At 36.0% G+C, this 23,451-nt stretch overlaps 1 protein-coding gene across 1 annotated transcript; it reads right to left on the bottom strand.

The window, feature by feature from the left end:
* Positions 1-5,982: 5,982 nt before the first annotated feature.
* On the bottom strand, positions 5,983-22,403 carry LOC115929647 (serine palmitoyltransferase 2-like). The gene is made up of 12 exons (XM_030999321.1): positions 22,186-22,403; positions 20,147-20,314; positions 18,857-19,011; positions 12,492-12,637; positions 11,391-11,515; positions 10,872-10,965; positions 10,328-10,433; positions 9,646-9,865; positions 8,963-9,089; positions 8,436-8,571; positions 7,741-7,870; positions 5,983-6,671 (listed from the first exon to the last, which is right to left on the bottom strand). The coding sequence occupies exons 1-12, from the start codon at positions 22,315-22,317 to the stop codon at positions 6,573-6,575; spliced, it is 1,638 nt and encodes a 545-aa protein (XP_030855181.1). The 5' UTR covers positions 22,318-22,403; the 3' UTR covers positions 5,983-6,572.
* Between the last annotated feature and the right edge of the window lie 1,048 nt (positions 22,404-23,451).

The raw sequence follows: 23,451 nt of genomic DNA, 5'->3' as shown, positions 1-23,451 counted from the left end.
TGATTGATAAATAATGACTACCCCTAACACGTGTCAACTTCCAATCAATGTTTGATATTCTAAACTGAATTTCCACAATGGCCCACTTGTCAATAGATCATCCATGTTTAAAAGCCCTCTGTTCTCTCTTCAGGATCTGATGGTGGAGGTCCATGGGTCCTCCCCTTGTTTTAACTCCCTCTTGTACAGCTCTGTCTTGTTCTTCCAGCCAGAGTAGCGGACAGTCTGCTGCGCGTCAAGGTAGTACCCTACCAGAGCAAAGGCAGGTGTGATGGCTGCCCACCAATAATTCCTCAGCACTTGCATCACCATTTTGACTTTGGGATGTTCTGAAAGACCAACAAAATTAACAGGCATTTTAATATACCTGTGACATTTTAATATCTGCCATTTTTGCCTTCGACATTTTAAGCTCCATTTCACCAGGCGCCAGATTGTCAATTTGATGTCCAACCCTGTGGCTTTATGTGGTGCTTAAAGAACTAGCCAACACATTGTTGTTGCGAATGAAAAATACTGATTGGGACTGGCAAAATTGGACCTGGGCTGAGACACTGCAAGAATAATGCACGGTCCTGTCCTGAACCCATTAAAGGAAAATGATCTTAAAGTGATCCGGTAACTTCGTCTTAGATCCTTTAGAAATAATCCTTGATTTAGCTCATGATGCAATGATAATTATAAACCTTTAGGTCAGTCGGGAACTCCATGACTTTTACAAGCTGATCACCTGTCTGATTATCAAGATATTAATGATTGGAATTACAAATTTTGAAAAACGTTCGCTGAATGGTTTTCATAACACTACAGTCTTCCGAGGAAAACGAGTATGTTAAAACCGGTCACTCAAACATTTGTTACTTTTTTTAGGCACTTCTTGATCATTTTGAAGCGCGATTTTTTTTAGGGCTTCAATATTACATATATCACAGACACTGGTAACATGTAGACCATGTACCGGTATCCCAGATTTAAGTTGTTAAACAATCCCATAAAAGAAGTAGACCTAGACTGTAGTCTACTGGTAGGTCTGATTTCTTTTAAACTGGCCGACAGTTTTGAATAAGATAATCAGCTAGTGTTTGCTGAGTTTTAATTGTGGACATTCTTAAAAAAGAAAAAGAAATATAACAAGAATTGAGAGAGAAAATACAAAGCCCATGCAATGGACAAATTTGAACTATCAAGTGATTGACTAAAAATTGGATTGTCTCACTGCAAGTCTGCAATGTGATGTGGGCATCAGCTAGACTAGAGACGGAAAACAGATCTTGAAATATTGAATAGCCTAAAAAATAAATCTGCTCTTTATAATTAATACACACAGTCACAGCCAGGCAAAGAGTTGGTACATCTAGCCAACATCTGATCTTCATCAACTGGTAAGCCTACAATCTATACAAAGCACCGATGGTATTTACGCCTCGACTGTGTCTGGGATCACATCACACACGTACCGCAGCATGCACCTACCGATCGACCGAATGCCAGGCCAGACCCTTGCCAGCGCGAACGGTACGGGGAGAGGAGGCCACGAATGCAGTGCTGGAGCGCTTGGCGGCTGGCCCAATATATAGGCTCTAGCTAGTCTAGGCTATTAGTATTACCCCGTCGGTACCCTCTACATATCTGTCACGGCACACTGCATGGACATCAACACATTCACCTCCACATGTTACTCTACTAGAAAAGTTACTTACCAGAGGTAAAAGGTCTATGGGTCGTCAAATGTTACGACTCAGTTTCGGTTATCTGCCGCGGTAGCGGCCGGATCCGAATATAATCACATCGAACCGATAGAAGCCGGCGGCCGGTTTTTTTTTTTGGGGGGGGGGGGGGGGGGGGGGGGGGGGGGGGGGGAATTGATGGTTTTTTACATGCGCTTATATAGCATCAGTGTGACCTTGGCTAGAAAGCCAGAAATCAGTCAATAAATTATCTTATTCGTGCACTGAGTTAGACTTAAAGAGGGTACGTAAAGAGGGTACGTAAAAATGAGAACAAGATATAAGCATTTTAGTATTCATATCTCTTTAATATTCCATTTGGCTTATACATTTCTACTTCTACAATCATCATGATACCAAACACCAGAAAATGAGCATGTATTATACACTGCACCATGAAAAACCTCTTTGAGTACCGGTAATTTTAATTTTAATTATAACCACATGAATGAATTGCCGTGATATAAAACAGCCTCTAAATTGCAGCTAGATTAACTGCAGCTACATGTTGTACAAAACGTTTTGTACCAAAAAAACAATATCATATACTTTCACATCTCAGCTCTCTTAAAGGATACATGCACGAGTGTTTGTTGTAATAAAACCAGTGGCAATAATTAACCTTAATGATGATGTTCAATTGCATTGGAAATTTGGAATACATGTAATCATATTGCAAGGAAATTTATTAAAGCACAAATTGTAGTGATTACAATACTGAGAGAGTGGGGGGGGGGGGGGGTAGGCATATGGAATGAATAGTTCGACACATTTTTAACAAGCCATCATAGAAGAAATGATATGATTTGCTTTTCCCATGTCATTAAAACATCACATCTTGAGATATGCAGATATAAATATTGAATAGCTATAAAAGGTGTTATTATTTATGGTTATATCATCCTACACCCCTCCTTCCCCCCTTTCCATGATGCTCCTGGTAACCATTAAACAAAGTCGGGTTGCCTGTCATGAATTTCCATAGGAGCTAATTAATTCATACTGTTAAGGTCGATCACCTTGCAATACTGTATTTCACTCTGGAGTACACACAAGTATAATAACGATCATGGACTCTATATACCAAAGATATTCTGAAAAAAAATTTTGTAAAAAATCTCACTTCTTACAAGACAAGCACAGGGATGAAGTCAAAATCATATTTGTTGTATGGCTCTATGAAGGCTTGTTCACATTGACACTTCTAAGTTCTAACCTTTTTTGTCTTTTTTGTTAGTAATATAGAATGCCAATGCCCTTGATATTTCTGTTTCTATATATCACACAGATAAGTGAGTACAGGAAGTTTGTTTGGCACAGCTACATTTTTTCATCCTTACTTGATTGTGATTCACTTGCAAATAAAAGATTGAAAGAAGATTAAAAAAAGTGGTTTCCTGCATCATGCATGAACAAGCCTCAACTAATTCTACCATTTATACATCTCTTCATCTGTTTCTTCATAGCACGAATAGGCATCCAACAGAAGTAGATACCACCACTATCCAGAAGCCATCATCGTCATTGATCTCCGTGTCTTACCAGAAGTTGATCAAAATAAAGCTCAGTTACAAACAAACTGAAACCATAACTGACTATCTGGCCTAGTCTTCTCAACTCTCCTTACACTTACATGTAATTCATTGAATATTACAAGACAAACAGACCCAGTAGAAAGAATGAATTTCATCGAGCATCTCAAACAAATTCAGATGTATGGCATGCAAAAATGAAAGGTATATTGCTCTAATATAATTGCTTCCAATACTGAATTAATCACACTTGCCTTAATTATCCTCACTGAGGTACACGTAATATAACTCTAAAGGGGTGAGTCTACCTTGATATTCAGTTGGTTATAATAAAAACAGAACAAAGAGAGAAAGTTATAAAAAAAAATTATAACAATTCAGACCTTTCTTAATTTCTATTGGACTTTCCCTTTAAAACAATTCTGTACTTTTTTCATGGCAGTCATTTTTCATACATGTTTAAATTTACTACCAACATCTATTTTCTAGACAAAAACTATAAAAGTTAAAATACAAAAATCAAAATGACACACTGTATAATATAATTACATCATAAAATGTCATAATAGACTACAAAAACTCCATTAGAGATGTTCAATCAATCAGTTTGATTTCCTACCCATCTATTACTGCGTTGAGTTGATGTTACTGTAATAATAGCCTCTGATATATGGCAAGTAAAACAAGAAATGTAAAAAAAATGGATTAGACATATTGATGAAATAAAATGTACAGTGTATACCCTGTAAAACCTCACAACATTTAGACACATCAGGGAATTATACTGAGAGAATCTCTGCATAAACTTTCTTGTTAAAAACAGATTTTTCAGTAACATAATATATTAATTAAAAATATATGCAGAGCTCTATTCTCAAAATAATTCCATTCATAAAAAAATCTTTTACAAGAAAATTCATTTGGCAAAAAGGTTGGCATTACATGTGTACACATAACATCATGCATGTATTGCATTAAAGTATCCTACATCATATATATGGTAGTCATATTTGTCATTATCTTAGTTGTCCCATATTTAATTCTGAAGATTTATCAACTTATTTCAAATCTATGGAAGACAAATTGGAAAGGATCTTAGCAAATGAACAATAAACATTTTCTTCTTTTTAGGAAATATAATAATAAAAAAGATTAAATTCAGTGTGTGCAATGATGAAATTGTATAATAAAAAAAAAGTAAGTCAATTCTAGTCAATTCAGTTCCACAGGACCTAGTATGACAAGAATGCCTAGTGTTTGTTCCTCACAAATGTATGAACATTATAACACAGTAAATAACTGAATAAAATTAACCATTGCAATTATTGCAAAATATTGAATTATTTGCATTTTTATGCCATCTCATCGAAAACCACTAAGATTTCAGTTACAATGATTCATAGAAAGCATATTTTGGCAAAGGAAAACAAGATTTTAGTTTATATCAGATGTTAAAAACAAAACAAAAGGTTGACTCTTGAAATGCCCTTTTGTTTAAATAGATGATAAAATCATATAAATAGCATTTGTATTGGTTCATAATACTCTTTGAAAGGACTATAAGGGCCACTAACTACTGAATACAGATAAATTACCAATAATAAAATGGAAATATTTTAGACAAAGATTAAAAAAAAGAACTTGAACTGTTTTCCATGTAATTATTGCACATACATACATGTACATATGCAAAATGAATTGATTGTAATTTCTTTAAGAAAGTCAAATACAAATGTATGTAGATATCAACTCAAGCAAGGTTTCAACTTGCTTGGAACACCTTTATGTATAGCACCCCACCTTTTAAAGGATTTCATTTTGGTTTATCTCAGACTTAATATAAAACTGTTAAAACATAATAATACTTCAGTGTTGAGCTTGTGTAAGTTTACATTTCAAGATCAGCAAGAAATTGTAGATTGCATGAATGATGACCCCGAAAAGGTCACATAATGGCAGATTTAAATCTGATGCACATATATAGATCAGACTACGATCCAATTTCGAAAAGGACTAGCAATAGATGCGCTCTGTACAAGCAAACATACAAAATCTTACTGCTTGAGGTTCTGAATACTCATATGACAAAATAAAATCGTAATTACTGGGAATTGCAAATGTTTCTTTGAAGAATCAATAATCGTCTCTGAATCACAATGACGTGAAAACAGTTGTGTAATATGAAGTTAATTTTTCCTCTACTTTGATTAGAGGCCATGTAATGCGCAATAATGTTCAAATCTATTTTGTTAGTATTAATATCATTACTGAGAACCCTAATTAGGAATATTAGGCCTAAGCTTTGTCCGGCCCATACAAGCACAATTAATGAAACATTTCCTGAAAATTCCAATTGCATAGAAATCATATCAAGCACAAGTTTTAAAACCAATATAAACATAGACCTAATATTTTGCACTCAGATGTATCCACAAGTTACCAATAACATGATTTATGAGACAATTATCATAAACCTGAGAAACGGTTTAGACAAAATAGAAAACTAAACAAATGGTTTTCACAGGACTGTAGTGGCAAGCAGTTTTAGTCAAAATGCTTTAGACCACCACTTAATAATTTCTTTGCCCATGCCGTGCTAGGCTAGCCAAATGTCAATGTTATAGAGTAAACATAAGTATAAATTTTACTAGCACAGAAATAAGGGTGAAAGTTCACTGATATGTGGGGGGTTTGGATTGTGGGTTTGCATCACTACTGTATAGACTAAAGCCCACCCAGTGGGTGTTTCAACTTACCGGTAATTAGGAAATTAATGGTCCCTGAAATTAATAAAATTCATACAGGTGTCCCGCTTGGTATGCAGACAGTTCCAATATTAATATTAATGATATTCATGTTAACAACCTATTCATAGGTTTGGAGACTTATTGAGAGTGGAGGGGTTTCATATGTCCAGAGTCGGTGCGGGTCATTCACTGTATACTTAATCACAACTTTCCATGAATACATCTACCTGGCGTATCAATGACATAACACTTCTAATTAAAAGTGAACATTATTGTTCACAGACAATTGTTGCATTATAACTTTAGTTAGTCAGCTGTATCATGATGACTAGAAGCCAGCCCTATTAGGGCAAAGAAGCGCTTCTGTAATTAAAATATATATATATATATACTCTGATCTAAATGAACACCATTATGAAGTTTAAAGTGTCGCTTACACACCATTAATAAAGTAAAATTAAATAACAATAATTTCGAGTAACAAACCGAGTTGTGCTAAGAGGTCTGTGAGTTCTTTATGAAGTTGATTATTTGTTTGGTTTGGCAGATGGCAGCATCTCTTGAAACTAAGTTTGGCAGTTCCCATTTAGCTCCCGCTTCATCAATGAACGTCTTGAATATTTCACATCCAGCAGGTCACCAACTTCATCTATTATCGATAAAGCCTGTATTGTAAACAAACAAGACAATGTGAGAAAGCAATAAAGACCAATCTCCACCTCCTTTGGAAGGTCAAAATATGCATTAAATTACATGTATTCTATCACAATAATATTTGCAGAAGAAGAGCCATGCGTGTGGAGAAAATCAACAACAGAAATAATAAAAATGATTCTTGGACAAGTACCCACATAGAGCTATCCTAGTATGGGAGTGCATTAGCGTTGCATTATCAATCTGGAAGAATTTAATTGGGTTGGGGGAGGGGGTGGTTGTTAAGTATTCAAGTTGCCTAGTTTAAAACTTGAAATAAAATTTGAAACTTTCACAAACTACTAGTGAAGGTTGTTTCCACAGGAAAAAAAAGAAAAAACTAGATGGAACTTCGACTGCCCGCAGTCGAAAATAATGCCTCCGTCATAGAGCAATTTTACAAACCAAAAGAGAAGAAATTTTCAAATTCAAGTTCGATTGTAATCCATTAACAGTTTCTCAGAATATCGTGATTACAAGCTATTTCTTATATACATGTACATGTATGACCCTTTGATCTTTGACTTCATGACCTCAAAATCTACTCAGTTCATTGGCTCTGCAAGATACATACATGTCTCGAGTTTGAAGCATCGGTTCCAATGATAATGCGATCCACGCTATTTTTGCATACATAATGAGCCCCATGACCTTTCACCTCATGGCACCAAAAGCTAATCAGTTCATTACCTCAGCAAGATATATACATGTCCTGAGTTTCATGGTAATCTGTCCATCTGTTCTAATAATATGATCACAAGCTATTTTTGCATAATGAGCCCTGTGACCTTTGACCTTGTAACCCCAAAATCTAATCATTTCATTGGCTCTGCAAGATACATACATGAACTAAGTAGGGCAGGAATCCAATAATCGATTCTTGAGAAAACGCGATCACATGCTATTTTGCATACATAATGAGCCCTGTGACCTTTGACCCCGTGACCCCAAAATCTAATCAATTCATTGGCAAGAAGGCGGGACGGACGGACAGAAGGACAACACAAAAAAATAAAAGGAGGGACAAAAATGCACTCTTACCTCATCCAGCATTTCTATGGTGTGTGAAGCAGAAAGGCAGATCCTTGCTCTAGCCTCAATGATAGGAGTAGCAGGAAACCCTACGATGACCACAGCCAGACCACGACTACGACACTCCCGTGCAAACGCCCTGTAGAATGACGTACATAATCATATCAACATTCTGTCTTTGTATATATTTGTAGCACAATTTCCACATGAATTCTGCTTAAATGGAGGAAAATGACCTTACATACAGTAGGAAGTGGGCAAGGGAGGAAGTAGAAAAATCTGAGAACACATAAGTGAACATTTCAGAAAAAGAGCGACATAGAATTAAAAAATGTATGTACTTTTTGTAAATTCAGGTCACCTATGATAATAAGAATCTTCCAATTGGCAATGCGGTCATGACGCTTGATGTCATAAATGGAGAACTCTTATCAACCTAAATAAAGATTCAAATAACCTTAAAGGGCCACTCTAACCAAAACGGGCTAAAAAATGAAAAAAAAGACATGTAGAATAATTTTTAACAGAGATTCCGAACATGACAATGATTTTTCTTAGAAATCACCAATAATTCTGGAATCTAGCTTTAAAAATGACGACTCAGAAGGCTCAAAAAGTAGAGGTGTATTCATGTTTTGAAAGGCTATGCTAGTTGGGTAAGAGTGGCCCTTTAAACTATTTAGTGATCTGACTGAGTAACTCACGCTAGTTTTGAAGGGTAGTACAGCAGCAACGGAACAACAGGGGAGTCCACATTCCCATAGGTGAGGAATCCCAGGTCACGAAGGCGCCTCCTGAAGTACTGGGTATTTCTTTTCAGTGCTCGGATTCTCTTTTGACCTGTGTACAACAAAGACATGTACAGCCAAATTTTCTCTAGCAACCATTTGAATAGAAAGCTCACCTGTCTACAAAGTCCACATTTTGTGTTTCTATTGATCATGGTTTCTCATTGAAACTTGACCTAATGGAACTGTACAGAAAGATCACCTGCCTATGAAGACCACCTTTTGTTTGTATTTCATCACAATCATCACATAAATTTAACCCTTGCCTTACTCAAACATGGGATTTGGGACCAATCAAATTAAACTTCCATATGTCCCATAAGTATTTTGTCATATTGGTCCTTTAAAACTCCTAACCCCAGCATTAAGTGATCATAGCCCAAAAGCCAAGGGACAGAGGGCTACCAAGATATCCCTGTTCTAAGCACAGTAATATTCTTTACCTTCTGTGGACCCATCTTCTCCCATGATGATCTTGACTGTCCTCAGGATCTGTTCTACAACAGGGGCTGAAGTGGAGCTGGAGTAGGCCGAGCTGTGAGAGTGTATCCGGAGGTGATCAATCAGATTCTGTACTCAGAACGATAAAACAAGTTTGAAGAGAATCAAGGTTGAGTTCTGGTCAAGATTAAAAATAGTTTGTGAGCTTACTCTTCCTTTTGCCGCTCATTTTTGAGTAAAATTTGCTTCTACTTTGTCAAGGTTGTTTCCTTGAGGCAGTTTACCACATTGTGTCTGAACTGGGCTTAATTAAGACTTATAGTAGAGGTGTCGTGGTCGAGTGGATATGTCACCAGACTGTCGATCACAAGGTCCGCACTAATGTCCTTTGGCAAGAGTTGATCTACATTTGCCACACTCAACCCAGGCGATGTAAATGGGTACCTGGCAGGAATTGATTCCTTGAAATGCTAGAGCACTGCAATGGCAGCTAGGCTAAAGTGGGGGTAATAATAAATGCGCCTCAGAATAGAATTTCTAGATAGACAGCGCTATAGAAATTATTATCATTATTACTCATTTTGAGTAAAAATTTGCTTCTATTTTGTTATGGTTGTTTCCTTGAGGCGGTTTATCACATTGCATCTGAACTGGGTTTAATTAAGACTTATATCATTATTCTCACCTTTGACCCTGCGATGTAGCCACCGGATGCACCAAAGCTCTTGGTGAATGTTCCCATCATGACGTCAACGTCCCGAGGATCCAAACCAAAGTACTCCACCACCCCTCGACCGGTGGGTCCAATGGCTCCGATGCTGTGCGCCTCGTCAAGGTAAAGGTAGCACTTGTACTTCTTCTTCAAGGCCATTAGCTCAGGTAGCCTCACAATTGAACCCTCCATACTGGAACGACCAAAGAGAAGAAGTGATTTGATTGGTCAAAAATATATTTTTATTTTAACTGAGATGGTATTTGCAGAAGCGATATGACTGATCAACTGTCTTTTTGGGGGACACTCTAATTGACCAATGGGTGTTGAGATTGAAAGCCCAGAAAGCCCTTTAGAATGACATGTTGGTCAGCCAGGATGTTGATATCTTGGGCCTTCTGACAACTTTTCTTCTGGTCTAGTGGGCAACTTTCAGGATTATTTTTCCTCTATTTTTTAAAAATAATTTTGTTTAAATAAAATAAATGTAATAAAATCAGCATATTGTTGATGAACAGACCAGATGACAAACAAAGTACAGATCCAAATACAATGTAATTATAAAGCTTTGAGGACATGTCCTTTTTTGAAAAATTCATTTTAAATTCAGCATATTAAAAAAAATTGTTTTTTGTGCCAGAAAGAAAGAACCTACCTGTAAATTCCCTCGACAACGATAAGTATTTTCTTCCATGGTCTCTGCGTCCTTGGTTGACCCTCGATGATGGCCTTCTTCAACAACTTCTCCAAGCTTTCCATGTCTGTAGTAAAATCATACAAAGAATCCTAATCAATAATATAAATCAAAGAAGAACTTGAGACACATACTATGAAGAGTTGCTGGTGATGGTCAACATTCACTTTTTAAAGTGAACCAATTTTTGTTTTCTTAATTGTCGGTCATCATATATTTACACAGCTTACAGGATGGTTACACAATGTAGACTGATACTTGTTATTGTCTTAAGGCTCGTTCACATTTGATGGGGTAAACACAATGCATTATATTTTCAAAAAGACGAGAGTGTAATACAATTCACATTTCTGTATCTTGTAACACACAGATAGATGAGAATACTTAGGATCTTTCATGTGCACAGCTACTTTTTCCACTATTTTTAGCTACTCCCTTTATACATATATACATACAAAAACAATTAGAAGTTTTGTGCATCACATGTGAACATGCCTTTACTTACTATTATGTTCAAACACTTTGACAGAAGCACCGGACAATCTGATTCCCAACACAAGGGACGCATGGTTGAGTCTGTCGCTGACTACCAAGCAACCCTGGAAAAATAAGAAGGGTAAACAGAGTTCTGCTCGTTAATTCTTCATTTGCCAAAAATTGGAAGATTCGACTGCCATATATTGCTCAAAGTATATGGTACAATTACATGCATGGTTTGGTGTTAGGTTCACAGTTGAGTTTGGGTATAGTGCAGCTTCCAGGACTGAAGATTTTTAATATGAGTCTATGATACTGTGCCCGGTGTGCAATTGTTAGCACAGCGTGTGCCATACTTTCTGTTGCATTTTTCCATCTGTTCTGTGCAATATGAGCCTGATAAAGAACAAAGTGTTGATATTTCACAAGTTTTCACACGGGCATGAAAGAGTTGCTCTTTCAAAATGGCGACGAAGCGATAATGATTGCACATGTGCGTAGCGGGTTCTCAATAGGTCTCTTCACAAGACTCACAAAGTACACTGACCTTTCCCATGAGAGTAGGAATGTTGAGAGCATTGGTTGCGAACCCCATGCCATACATCATGGCATCCTCCTGCCCACAGAACTCAGCTATACGAGTCTCCAACTCTCTGTGGATATCCAGATTACCTGAACAAAGAGCAATTTATTAATACTTTATTCATTTCCTTGACATAGAAAGGGAAATGCATGACGTTGTATTAATTAAACCTATAGGCACTCTTTGCGCCATTTTACATTAAGCAGTGAGCACTGATCATCACATATGGGCTCCAATTCTTTCTGAGGTAAACAATCAAAATTACAGATAAAACAATATGTACACAAATATATCACTTCATAAAAACGTAATGTACATCAAAAATTTGTGACTTAATACAAACTGTTGGATTTACATCATTTTTCACAAATACATAGGTACCGGTATATACATGTCTATATGTATGTGTGTTTCAGGGCTCCATACTTACTTTTTGGAAGGGGGTCTGGATTAAAGTTTGTACATTCTGTATGCATATTGCATAAGCCCTATGTATAAACTGCAAAATATTGGGGGTCTAGAGTTAGATTTTGGGCACCCATATATATATATATATATATATATATATATATATATATACATATAATATATATAAGTTTGGTCATATCAATCAATGTTCTCTCACTGTCCTCAATCATTAAAAAATACTAGTACCCTTGCCAGTAATAAATGGTACGGAATCTTAAGTCTACATTTCCAAAACACACAAACTTCATGTCATTACCACGTATTTTCAAACGTTTCTCTCACCGACATATCTTTATGTATTTTCCGCTATTACTTCCAGAAACTATAAAGGTAGGGTATCCCTTTAAAACAATTGGCTCCAACTGACAGAAGGATTGCTTTGTGCAACACAATGGCTTTGCAAAATTACCCATTTCTAGTCTTGACTAGGTCCATGACAACCATTTTAAAAAGTGGATAGATTAATCTTGTACTGGAAACACTTTTTATATATTAAAGTCTTTGGTACAATGTATATATATCATCTATCCTATGATAAATACAGTGTTGGTACTGAGAAATAATTTCTGTGGGATATAAAGGAGTTTAAATAATCACCTAATTCTTGGCGTGTACTGCATACTCCACTCCCATAAGAGAGGGTTGAGTTCTCGATGGATTCCATCCCAGGCCCACCTTGTTCAGCAAAACCGAGGTAGTTGTACGATCCAATGTTTATTGCACTATGAGTTTCGCCAGTAGCTCTGCGATGGGAAGAAGAAAGAAATTATTATAGGCAATGTACAGAAATCAGCTTTACCCTTTCCCCTCCAAAAAAAGAATGCCTGATTCCTTCAATTTAGTTTTCAAAAATTAATGTAAACTTCTGTTTACAATTCCACAATATTTGAAAAGGTAAAAATGTCAGTTCTTAAGTGGTCTAAAGCCGTCATTTTGAAGTGGATTAATAAGCAAATAAGAGATCTATGTAAACACCAGGCATCAGGCCAATTTCATACACTGTTGCCCATAAAATTGGTTATAATTTTTCTTTTCATTAAATGATTGCGACAATATGGTTTATTCTTGATAGATACAAGTTTATCTCTATGACTCTTTAGTTTGGTCAATAAAGTTCTGAGAAGATACCAACTTTGTCTATCAAGAATACATCATTGTCTCACAATCACTTCGTGAAGAGAGGGTTTATCTGCAACAGTGGAGGCTAGCTTCAATTGTTTTCACAATTATTTTTGTAACATTCTCTGAAATATTTACGAAGTGAAACCATTTTTAGAAATGATAAACGATTGCAATAAAAATACTAATGATATCATGTTCACAACATAAAATGGATAACATAAAATAAACAAACATTAAACATCAAAGTCATTATGTAAAAGAGGATGAACCTATATGAATCAGATTATGAAATACGCATTCGTTTACCGGTAGTGAATATCAACGAAACATATTGCAAAGTTTAAATAAAGCAAAAATAAGAAATAGGACAAACAAAACATATTATTTTAAAATCGATTTAAAAGTAAGGGTCTTTGAGGATAAAAATGTAGACATTGTGAAAATCAAACATTGGATTTAGTGAATGGTGAAATGTGAATAGATCTAGTATATTTTTTTTAAACAAAGTGGATTATTTGGTTTGTAGGAAAGTTTGAGGACCAGGCAGGAGATACACCCCAGCACAAAGCCAGTTTAAGAAGAAAAAAAGAATGCAGAATTCCATGTACTTAGTGAGTGTACCACTAATCCACTATATAAGTCTAAATGGCCTTGGAGACTACCTTTCAATGGAAAAGGCTACATCATAGTAGAGCAATAATGTCTCATTAATTCAAAGGAGTTATTTATAACTCTTTGTTCATTCTAACATATCACACATTTCAGAACGCTGTATCTACTCATTCTTTGTAACAAGTAAAGCAAAGACCCCCAAAACAAATAGTAGAAACTAATAGTTCAAATAGATCGCACACCGGGTGAACCCCTCAGGTATTGTTGAGGAGAAATCTATAGGGGCATTAGGGGCATTTACAATGCAAGCAAAAACCGTCTGGAATTTTGTAGAAAGTTGCTAGGCAACTAAACATAAGCATGACAAAAAAATCTGAATTGAAAAACCCATCTCTGGAGTGCAGTTTTTTTAAATGCTGGCCGAAACGCCAGTGGGTTTTGCAGTGTAAATGCTCACTATCAAAACATCAGTGAATTATTCTGATTTTGGGGCACATGACTTTCCTCAGTTCCGCGCTTACGCATGCAGCAGAGTAGCATCAAGTGGAGCATGCGCATTACTCACCAAGAACCAAGAAGTACCGGTGCATGTATTATCAAACACCAGCTTTTTCAATGAGCTTTTCCAGTATTACAAATGGTAGTTATAAAAAGAAAGAACTGATGGTTTTTTTTGTTTCAAAATTGGATTATCTGCAATGTAAATGGGCCTTCTGTCTACACTCTCTGAAAAAGGAGGGGTTAAAAAAATGAGAAGACAAAAATCTAGGCGCGGTGTGATTTATTCATATCTCGCAAAAATGAATTTAATCTTTTACATGGAAATATATCCTTGAGGTCATATCGGTATGAGGTATGAGGTGTCGTGGTCTAGTGGATATGTTGACCGGACTGTGGATCACAAGGTCCGCGGTTCAAATCACGCCGCAGCACTAATGTCCTGTGGCAAGACATTGATCTACATTTGCCACTCTCCACCCAGGTGTTAAATGGGTACCCGGTAGGATGCGAAAGCTAATGTGGTTAGATTAGCAAGTGTGCGCTTGTAAAAATGACGCTTGGCTGGAATGCTCCCCAGGAAGTGGAGAATGTGCATACATTGTGTGCTGGTAAGCCTGAATCCAATGACCGGGGTAATAATATACTAATCTGTAAAGCGCTTTGAGAGGGCCTCCGGTCCTGAAAAGCGCTATATAAGAACGAGCTATTATTATTATTATGATCTCACACAGACAACATGGAAAATGGTGTAATTTAAGGGTCCTGTATTTGACCTTACATGTATATAACCACAACTGTATGAAAGTTGTGATTGTATACAATTTACACAAGTTTACAATCTTTTGTGAGGCAGGGGAGTGGCAATTAATTGATTCACTGCATGGTGTCCAGTATATTGCATTCATAATACAGTGCGTCCCAAAAAAAACTATACACTTTTGAAATGGCTGCCGTATAAAAAATATAATATTCTTTGGGGAAAAGTTGTATATGTATGGAAAGCTCACAAACCCAACTTTCATATGACACCAAAAAGTTCGAAAATAATTCATGCTTGGGTGAGCACTGCTCACTTTTGTAAAGGGTATGAAAATTAGTTTGCGCAGGAATTAGCCTTCCAATTTGTGAGAGGTAAATCCTTTGGAGCTTATGAAATTGAGAATAATATGACCAATTTATGATCAATTGTGATGAGTTTGGGTTTGCTAAGTGAAATTTGTGGTTCATGGGATTAAAATTGTATGCATGAGTGAACAGGAATTGCATTTGTTATTACCGTATAGCAATGTAACTTTCCATGGTAGACTCAGTGGTGTGTTCATGGGAGTCAGGACGGGGTGATGGTACATGGTACAGGGGAGGTGAAATGTAGGGTAGGACTTTGTTGGCTAGATTGGATAAAGGTCAAGAGGACATGTATGCCCTCCCCCTTCTCTCTTTCTCTCTCTCTCTCTCTCTCTCTGCCCGGGTATGCTTGTGCATATCTTGACAATTCATTAGACAATCAACATTCAGCTATCAATCACTTAATCAACAATGTATCAGTCAATCGGTCAATCAATCAATTAATCAATCAAGCATTCAATCACCATTCAGTATTTCAATCAATTTAATCATTCAATAAATCGATCATAATTAATCAATAAGTCAGTCAACCACTCAATCCATCAACCAACCAACCAGTCATTTTAGCACTTAGTTTTGCACAAGAAATACGGTACAGTTAAACACAAATTCACAAGTTTGTAAAATGAACATGTCAGTTTTCAATTTTACAACTGTTTCGTCCATCTTGTAAGAGAAAAAAGGGGAGAAAATATCTGAAAATGGAAACAATGGCCCATATGTCCACCTCTTCTTTCGATGCACAATCTTGGTGAAGGTTTTTATTCAGTCATAGAAGTAAAAAAAAAGAAATAACAGTTTGTAACACAGAAATTACAACATGTACCATCACTCCTTCCTGACTCCCATGAACACACCACTGAGTCTACCAGGGAAATTTACAATGCTACAATAAAAAATGCAATTCCTGTTCACTCATGCATAAAAGTTTGGTTTAATAGACCATGAAATTCACTCAGCAAATCATGAATGTATCATATCACCCTCAATTTTGTAAGCTCCAAAGGATTTACCTCTCACAAATTGGAAGGCTAATTCCTACGCAACCTAATTTCCATACCCTGTACAAAATTGAGCAGTGTTCACCCAAGCATGAATTATTTTCGGACCTTTTTGGTGTCATTTGAACGTTGGGTTTATGAGCTTTCCATACATATACAACTTTTCCCCAAGAATCATATATTTTTTTATTTGGCAGCCATTTCAAAAGTGTATAGTTTTTTGGGGACGCACTGTATAATAAAACAGTTCTGAAGCCCACTGCACACCACACAATCCAATTTCTTCAAAGAAATTGATAGAGCATTATATCTGACCTGTGAGGCAGTGACCATTAAAAAATATTATTCAAACTTGTAAAACCTTTAAAAAGATTTCTGATAGGGTGTTTCCATGCATGTCGCTATATGGCCGAACAACAGATGACCTTTGTCCCATTCTATCATCCTAACATGAAAAAAAACCTTTTGATATTATCACTGACTACAATATTTTTTTAATCATCACTACCATTCATCAGTGGTCATATTAAGAGATTTGTCCCTCCATAAGATTTAAGTGAATTTTCTTTTCAAATGCTATCGTCACCAAATCTGGGTGCAGAGTGTACCAGGAATGTACATGTACCAATAGTGTGTGGTGAGCTTCATGTGCCAAACTGTACAGATTCAAGCTCTCATTAAAGATAAACTTTAGTACTGGTAATGCGATTGCATTGTGAAAGAAAAGGTGTGGAAAGGATCAGAAACAGTTGATCATGTAGCATGTAAGTATTGGTGTGCACTGCAAGGTTCTGGAGTCATCAAAATCATAATAAATTTGACCGAGTCTTGGTAAAGTAACAAGCATTCACATAGAAAGCTATATATGGGACAACACACATGGTGTCGGGGCTAGTACTACCTTGATTTCCTTGTCTTTCTATGCTCATTACTCAGCCAGTATACATTTTCTTCCACCATTGTTTGGCACATGTCATTTATTTGTAATCATGAACATTCAGTGTAAGTTTCGTTTGATTCTGTGAGAATTATTTTTTTTTTTACCAGTACAGGGGGGTATTTCACAAAGATCCCAAGTAGAACTTAACTCTAAGTTGGACTTAAAAATTATGGACAGCCATTGGAGTCTTTAAATGAAATATATTCAAAAGCAGAAATTCAAGTATTTTAGACTTTTTATTAATTCCACATCCAGAACATGAAATCTCCTTGATGATAGAAAATATGAAGGATTTCAATAAACAATGAATGCCTTTCAAAATAACTTTTACAAAATATTTTCAAAGATGCTAATGGCTTTCCATATTTTTTAAGTCCAACTTAGAGATAAGTTCAACTTAGGATCTTTGTGAAACACCCCCCTGGAGTTTATCTTTAACCTATTCAGACAAGTTTGTCAGTTTACTTGTGTAATCTTGAATTGCTATTAGAAGCAGCACTTTCAACTCAGATAAAACTATGTGATGTACGAGATTTAACTTTGAGTTTTAACAAATCCATCTGCATTGTAAGAGAAAAGAAGCTTCAATGTACACATGAAGTTTTAATGTTATTTAAGTTCTTGAAAATGAATTATTCTTTTTGTTTTAGATTAATGTTTTTTATTTTTTATTATTATAATGTTATTCATTGAAGGCAATTTAAAAATGTGTACAGCCTTCCCTTTCTCTTCTATCTTCTCTCTCGATCCCTCCCTCCCTCCCTCTTGCATCTAAAATAATAAAATGGTAACTAGTGATGGTAGCAGAGTATGGCAATAGTATTAATATCTAAACTAACATTACATCCGCATTCCCATTCCTTCACATATAAATCAACTTTATCAAGAAAACTTGAAATTGGAAATAAAATGTCTAAGAAGTAAGAACATGATAAACAGAAAAAAAACAAAGAATAACATTACATGTAGTTAGAGATAAGGACACAAAGAGGATATCAAAATAAGTACACTTGTTATCAGTGATGTGTATATTTAACTTGTTATCAAATATCCAGAGATGGACACATGTGAATCAACTTCATACGACCAAGAAGTAATGCAGTTTACATGTTGTTGTTAACTTGTTTTTCTTGTTTATATCTGAACCAACATATAAAAGAAAAAAATATTAAAGTGCTATCCATGAGGAACATGCAAAAGTTTCAGTACATTATATGTTTAGTATCAAACAGTTTTCTCTGTAGTGCACTGTTCAAGTGTTCATCTCCAAAAGTAGATATGCTGGTAGAGTGGTAGTAGTACATGTGCACAGTTGTGTCCTGTTTCATCATTCATCATACTAGCCATAATCATGGGAAGATCTATTCTAGTTTACCACAATACATGCCGGCATTACAAAGGACTACATGTACACGAGCAGATCATCTTAAACATCATCTGATCAAAGGTAAGTTGATGAAAATTAAACTATTGCAGCCAAATAAAAGCTATAACCTATGGTTATAGATATAAAACTATAAAAAGATATGACAAGCACATATGAAAAGATATGAAAAATCAAATATTCAGGAGTCCCTATTCAGTCAACGAAACTGGGAATATATCTCACTTGGCTCCCAGATGATTATTTCATAATCTTATATATTTCAAAATGCACTTACTTGAAAGTCCAGTAGTGGTCTTCGCTGGATCTGCCCATCAGATCAAACCGTGCAGTGGGTGCACTGGCGATCGGCACATTCCAGTTGTCCCGTATTTTCCTGTAGACATGGCGCGTGAAGAAGCTATCAAAGTCTTGGTACAGCGGCACGAAGGACTGCAACAAAATGGAAAGCAAGATGTAAGCAAGAGACGGATAAATGTTAATGAATGTCAAACTTGAAACTTTTAATCCAGAAAAAGCAGATTAATAAAGCATTTATTGTGTCTTACCATGCTCTTCCTCCTGTTCCACAGACACAAGCTGACTTACAATAGAAAATCCATGGTCCCCCCTCAGACAGGACATTAAACATTAATATGATTACATAGCATGATTGTCTATTTGTATTATAGACTCAGTAGCCATTGGTCCTGAATATAGTCAATTTGTCATTCAGTCAAATTTCAGGATTTCAAGAGCTTCGCAAACATTACCATTGCAATCTTGAGATCCATTACATTGATTGAGTAAATAAACAATGATTACTAACACTTCAACCCTTTATTCAAATATTCAATTATTCTAAAATAAATCAATATTAACAGAATACAGGCACATTTAAGTTGAGTATACCCAAATACCCAAATACTCAAACAAAAGCTGAAAAATTGAAAGAATTAGATCAAAAATTTTGGAAAATTGTAGGATGAGAAGGCAAAAGATCATGATCATACAATTTTGCAAATGTAAGATATATTCTGGCTATTTTTCATTTGTTTTGTCACAGATATTTTTTTTATTTTATTGAATTTTGTTCTGAAAAGATTTCTACATATAAAAGTGCCATCACTTGAAAACTTGTTCTTTTGCATTATCCTCAATATGAAACAGAAATTCCCCTTCACTGAAATAAAAAAGGGGCGATTCATGAAATTTGTGATAAAGAGCAGTTTAGAAGGTAAGCCTTAATTGATCAATTATAACTTTTAAAAATCAAGAAGTTCCTATTAAAGCATCATTGGATGAGTATCAATCTTCACATTAATTTTGTATGCTTTTATTTAAATTGACTTAATATGTGGGAAGCGGACTTCGCATTTAGCAAATCTTTCATACATGCAATAAATTATTAAGGAAATTTATGGGCAGTTTATGTAATTTTATCCACTTGCATTTATATAGATGAAAACAAAATTGATACTATATCAGAAAATAAGACTTAAAATCTCTGATATCGACAATGGGAAAATAAAACCCTGTTGTACGCATGCATTAACAGACATTAACTGAAAAACCTGAAGGAAAATACCTTTAGCTTTGGTGACTCTTGAGCAGCTAGGCTTTTTCCGAGTCCAATGTCCCTCAGTGCATCCTGAATGTATCCCACCAGAGACAGGACAAGATAACTTAGGTACGCCAGGAAGGCTGTCACCAGAGCTGCCTCTTCAAACGATTCCTCAAAATGGCCTCCATTTGTCTGGATTTGAGAAACAAAAGACCTTTACTTTGTATTGCTTAACTCCGATATTCAGCTGGATAAAGAGCCATGTATAGTTGTCATTCTTCATCATAATGGTGTGATACAACATCTTAGTATTGTAAAGCATTATGGAAAAGTGGCTCCTCTTATTCTAAGCATTAATTGTAACAGATATAATGCCTTGCTTGTTGGACAAAGGTGTCATCCCAGACAGCTGCCACAGCCATAAGCCTTGCATGATTGCATCTAGTAAAAGGTTTTAAGGGGAGAGTGGGGGGGGGGGGGGGGGGGGTCACTACCTGCCTCATGTCTTAGTTATTCATGCCCCCCCCCCCTCCACATTTTAAACCCCACTGTGGCATGCCTTAAAAAATGGACATAATATAAAATGTGTCCCCCTCATTGTGCTATTGTGTCCCTTCAAATTTGACTCTAAAGGCACCAACAAACATTTCTTCTACGTCTTATTCTTTTTACTTTTCTTTTTCTTTCCTATTTGCAGAATCCTGGATCTGCCAAACTGTCATAATCACAAGTTTGCCACCATCCCATGATGACATGTGAACTTCTACTAGAAGTCAGTATGTGTTTCAATGGGATGTTAGCAAACTTGTACTTATGACAATTCTGTGAAACAATGATCAGAAGTCAAGAACAATGATCAGAAGTCAAGAGCAATACTCTTCTGATACACCACAAGCGATTTAAGAATAGAACAATTATTTTTTGCCATAAAAGCAAGTCCATATTATTAAACTGGTTCATTTTCCAGTTAAAAACGCATTGAATATTGACACCTCGCATCTCTGAAGTCATCCCGTCCTTTTCATCATACATCAGACATCAAAACTACTTGTGTCAATGCTGTTTGTCTTTGGAAAACTTTCATGAATGTTTAATCTAGTTTTCTCAATAACCAGCAAAATGATCGATTGTAGCAGAATTCTAGGCAGCAATGTGTAGGCTTAAAGTTATACTCATTTCATTTTCCTTACTTCTTCTTTTGATTTCTTCATATAATGTGCATTGTCTGTCACACTGTGTACATATTTTTACTATACAGGATTGAGTATAGTATACTGTATACAGTCTGGAGCTCAAAATAAACAAAGAAGCCAGGGGGTTAATCCTGCATCTTGCACTTAAACCTTGTAAATATCAGACTTAATCACACACTATTCTCAGTCAGTTATGAAATGTTACTCGATCCCTCTCACTCAGTCAGATACACTCAATTCCATTCCATCATCATAAACGACCCATGACTAGACTTCTAAGATGTATCATTATGTTGCTCTTGAGCTTCTCTATCTGTTCTTGACATCGGTTTATCTCTCTCAGCTCTCTCTTTCACTTTTTTATTGTTATCACCAGTAGTCAGTACTACAGTAGGCCTACGCTTTTCTCATTTTACAACAAAAGAATGGTACTACTACTAGATCTAGATTCGATCTATTACTATGTCTAATTGTCTATGGCATATAGACCTATAGATCTATATATGCTCACAAACATATCCGAATAGAGTTGACGTCTTTGAAAGCTTGTCGCTCTCTACTCTACTCTAGTCTAGATCTAGGTCTACCTACACTACAGAAAATCTGTCTGGACTTTGATTGGAGGAGATATCTTTTAATTTTCAATTAATATCTCCTCCAGAGGAATCCGGTGGAGCAAGACGTAGTAGGTCTACTAGTAGTTTCTGCGCATTGATGCTATTTTATGAAAGACATACATTTGTTGTATTGTCTGCGTACATTATCTCCAGTGCAGTCTTGGTGCTCAATATAAACAAAGCAGTGAGGGGACACGGCCGGCCGCGGCGAGGCGAGGCGAGGGCCCGGGGATAATCTTGAATGCACACAAACCTTGTAAATATCAGACTTGAATTCACGCACGTGTACTTTATCTTCTTTGATATCAGGTCCTCCTGCAGATACACCGTTCTTCAAAGATTCCATACATCTCGAGCTAATTCTGTTATTTCTATGAAGGGCCATTCTCGCCGCCGTTGGTCAATTCTTAATTGGGAACAACATGAATTGTAAATCCAACGGGTGACGTGAACGAGTCGGCTCAACGAAGCTAGCTAGCCACACCTCCTTGCGTAATTGCGCTTTAATAATTACATGCACGATCGAACTACTACAGAGACGACGTCTAGCAGCACCATGAGCAGCACAGAACTACTCTGTGTGGACGTAGCAATCACTTTCAGATATAAGAGAGGGTCGCGGAGTTACAACTCGGTACGGTACCATGCGCCATTATATGAGTGAAGGGAAAATGAGGGAAAGGGAGCTAGAAACGGATAAAAGAATGAAGTTTTTAGTTTTATGAAATCGACCCATCCCATGCACATAACCCTCACTATTGTCAAATAGCTTCTCTTTATAGACTCTTAGAGCATCAAGTATATAGGCCCTAAAATTGAATTATACAGTAAACTTTAAAAAAATGCATATCACGTACCGTCCTATGGAACTATATCGGATCTATAAATTAAATGTCACTTTTGTGGAAGACAATTTTTTTTCTAATTTAACCGTTAATAACTTTTTGTTTTGGAAAATAACTTATAAGCAATCAATATATCACATGCAAAAGTTGCACAAACACGTTACAAGTTTGTTTGTTATAAATTATAATTGTTTAGTTTTATCTTCTTTCAATTTCAGTTTATATTGTTTCATATTTAAAATTGTCAATGATTTCAAAAATAAATGGTACAAAGTAATACAAACATGAATTTTATTACAACAAATTCAAGAGTAAGTACCTCATGATTGTCAATACATCAGGATGTCGTGAAGAAATATATATTTCTACATGTACTATAGTTTTGAAGAGTCGTATATTATGAGACTATATGAGCATCTTGGTGCCTAATGTTTACTGTAAGATTATACCCCGAGTCGATACAAAGACAGGTACTAGTTTTTTGTTCTCTCCAACCCGTTCTGGGAGAAGCAGACTTCATTATGAATGTCGAAGTGATGCAGTAAGGTTCGAATTACATAACATTGCAGCAGAAAATTGTCAGCTATTTTGGGGAACAAAACTACAGGCCCAATTCGGTAAGAATACAATATCCATTTCTATTATGTAGTTTTGGTAGAGAGTTTTATATGACT

This window comes from Strongylocentrotus purpuratus, unplaced genomic scaffold, assembly GCF_000002235.5.
Source record: "Strongylocentrotus purpuratus isolate Spur 01 unplaced genomic scaffold, Spur_5.0 spur5_scaffold_5, whole genome shotgun sequence".
NCBI lineage: Eukaryota > Metazoa > Echinodermata > Echinoidea > Camarodonta > Strongylocentrotidae > Strongylocentrotus > Strongylocentrotus purpuratus.
Note: the sequence above shows the minus strand (reverse complement) of the source record. Positions and strands in the feature narration are given on the sequence as shown.

What these genes read in the sequence shown, in the direction of transcription:
- LOC115929647 (XM_030999321.1), bottom strand. Translation starts at nt 22,317, where the DNA reads ATGGCCCTTCATAGAAATAACAGAATTAGCTCGAGATGTATGGAATCT. An exon ending in TCAAGTCTGATATTTACAAG is followed by an intron (nt 20,315 to 22,185) that starts GTTTGTGTGCAT and finishes TCTCAAATCCAG; the next exon opens with ACAAATGGAGGCCATTTTGA. An exon ending in GACCACTACTGGACTTTCAA is followed by an intron (nt 12,638 to 18,856) that starts GTAAGTGCATTT and finishes TTCCCATCGCAG; the next exon opens with AGCTACTGGCGAAACTCATA.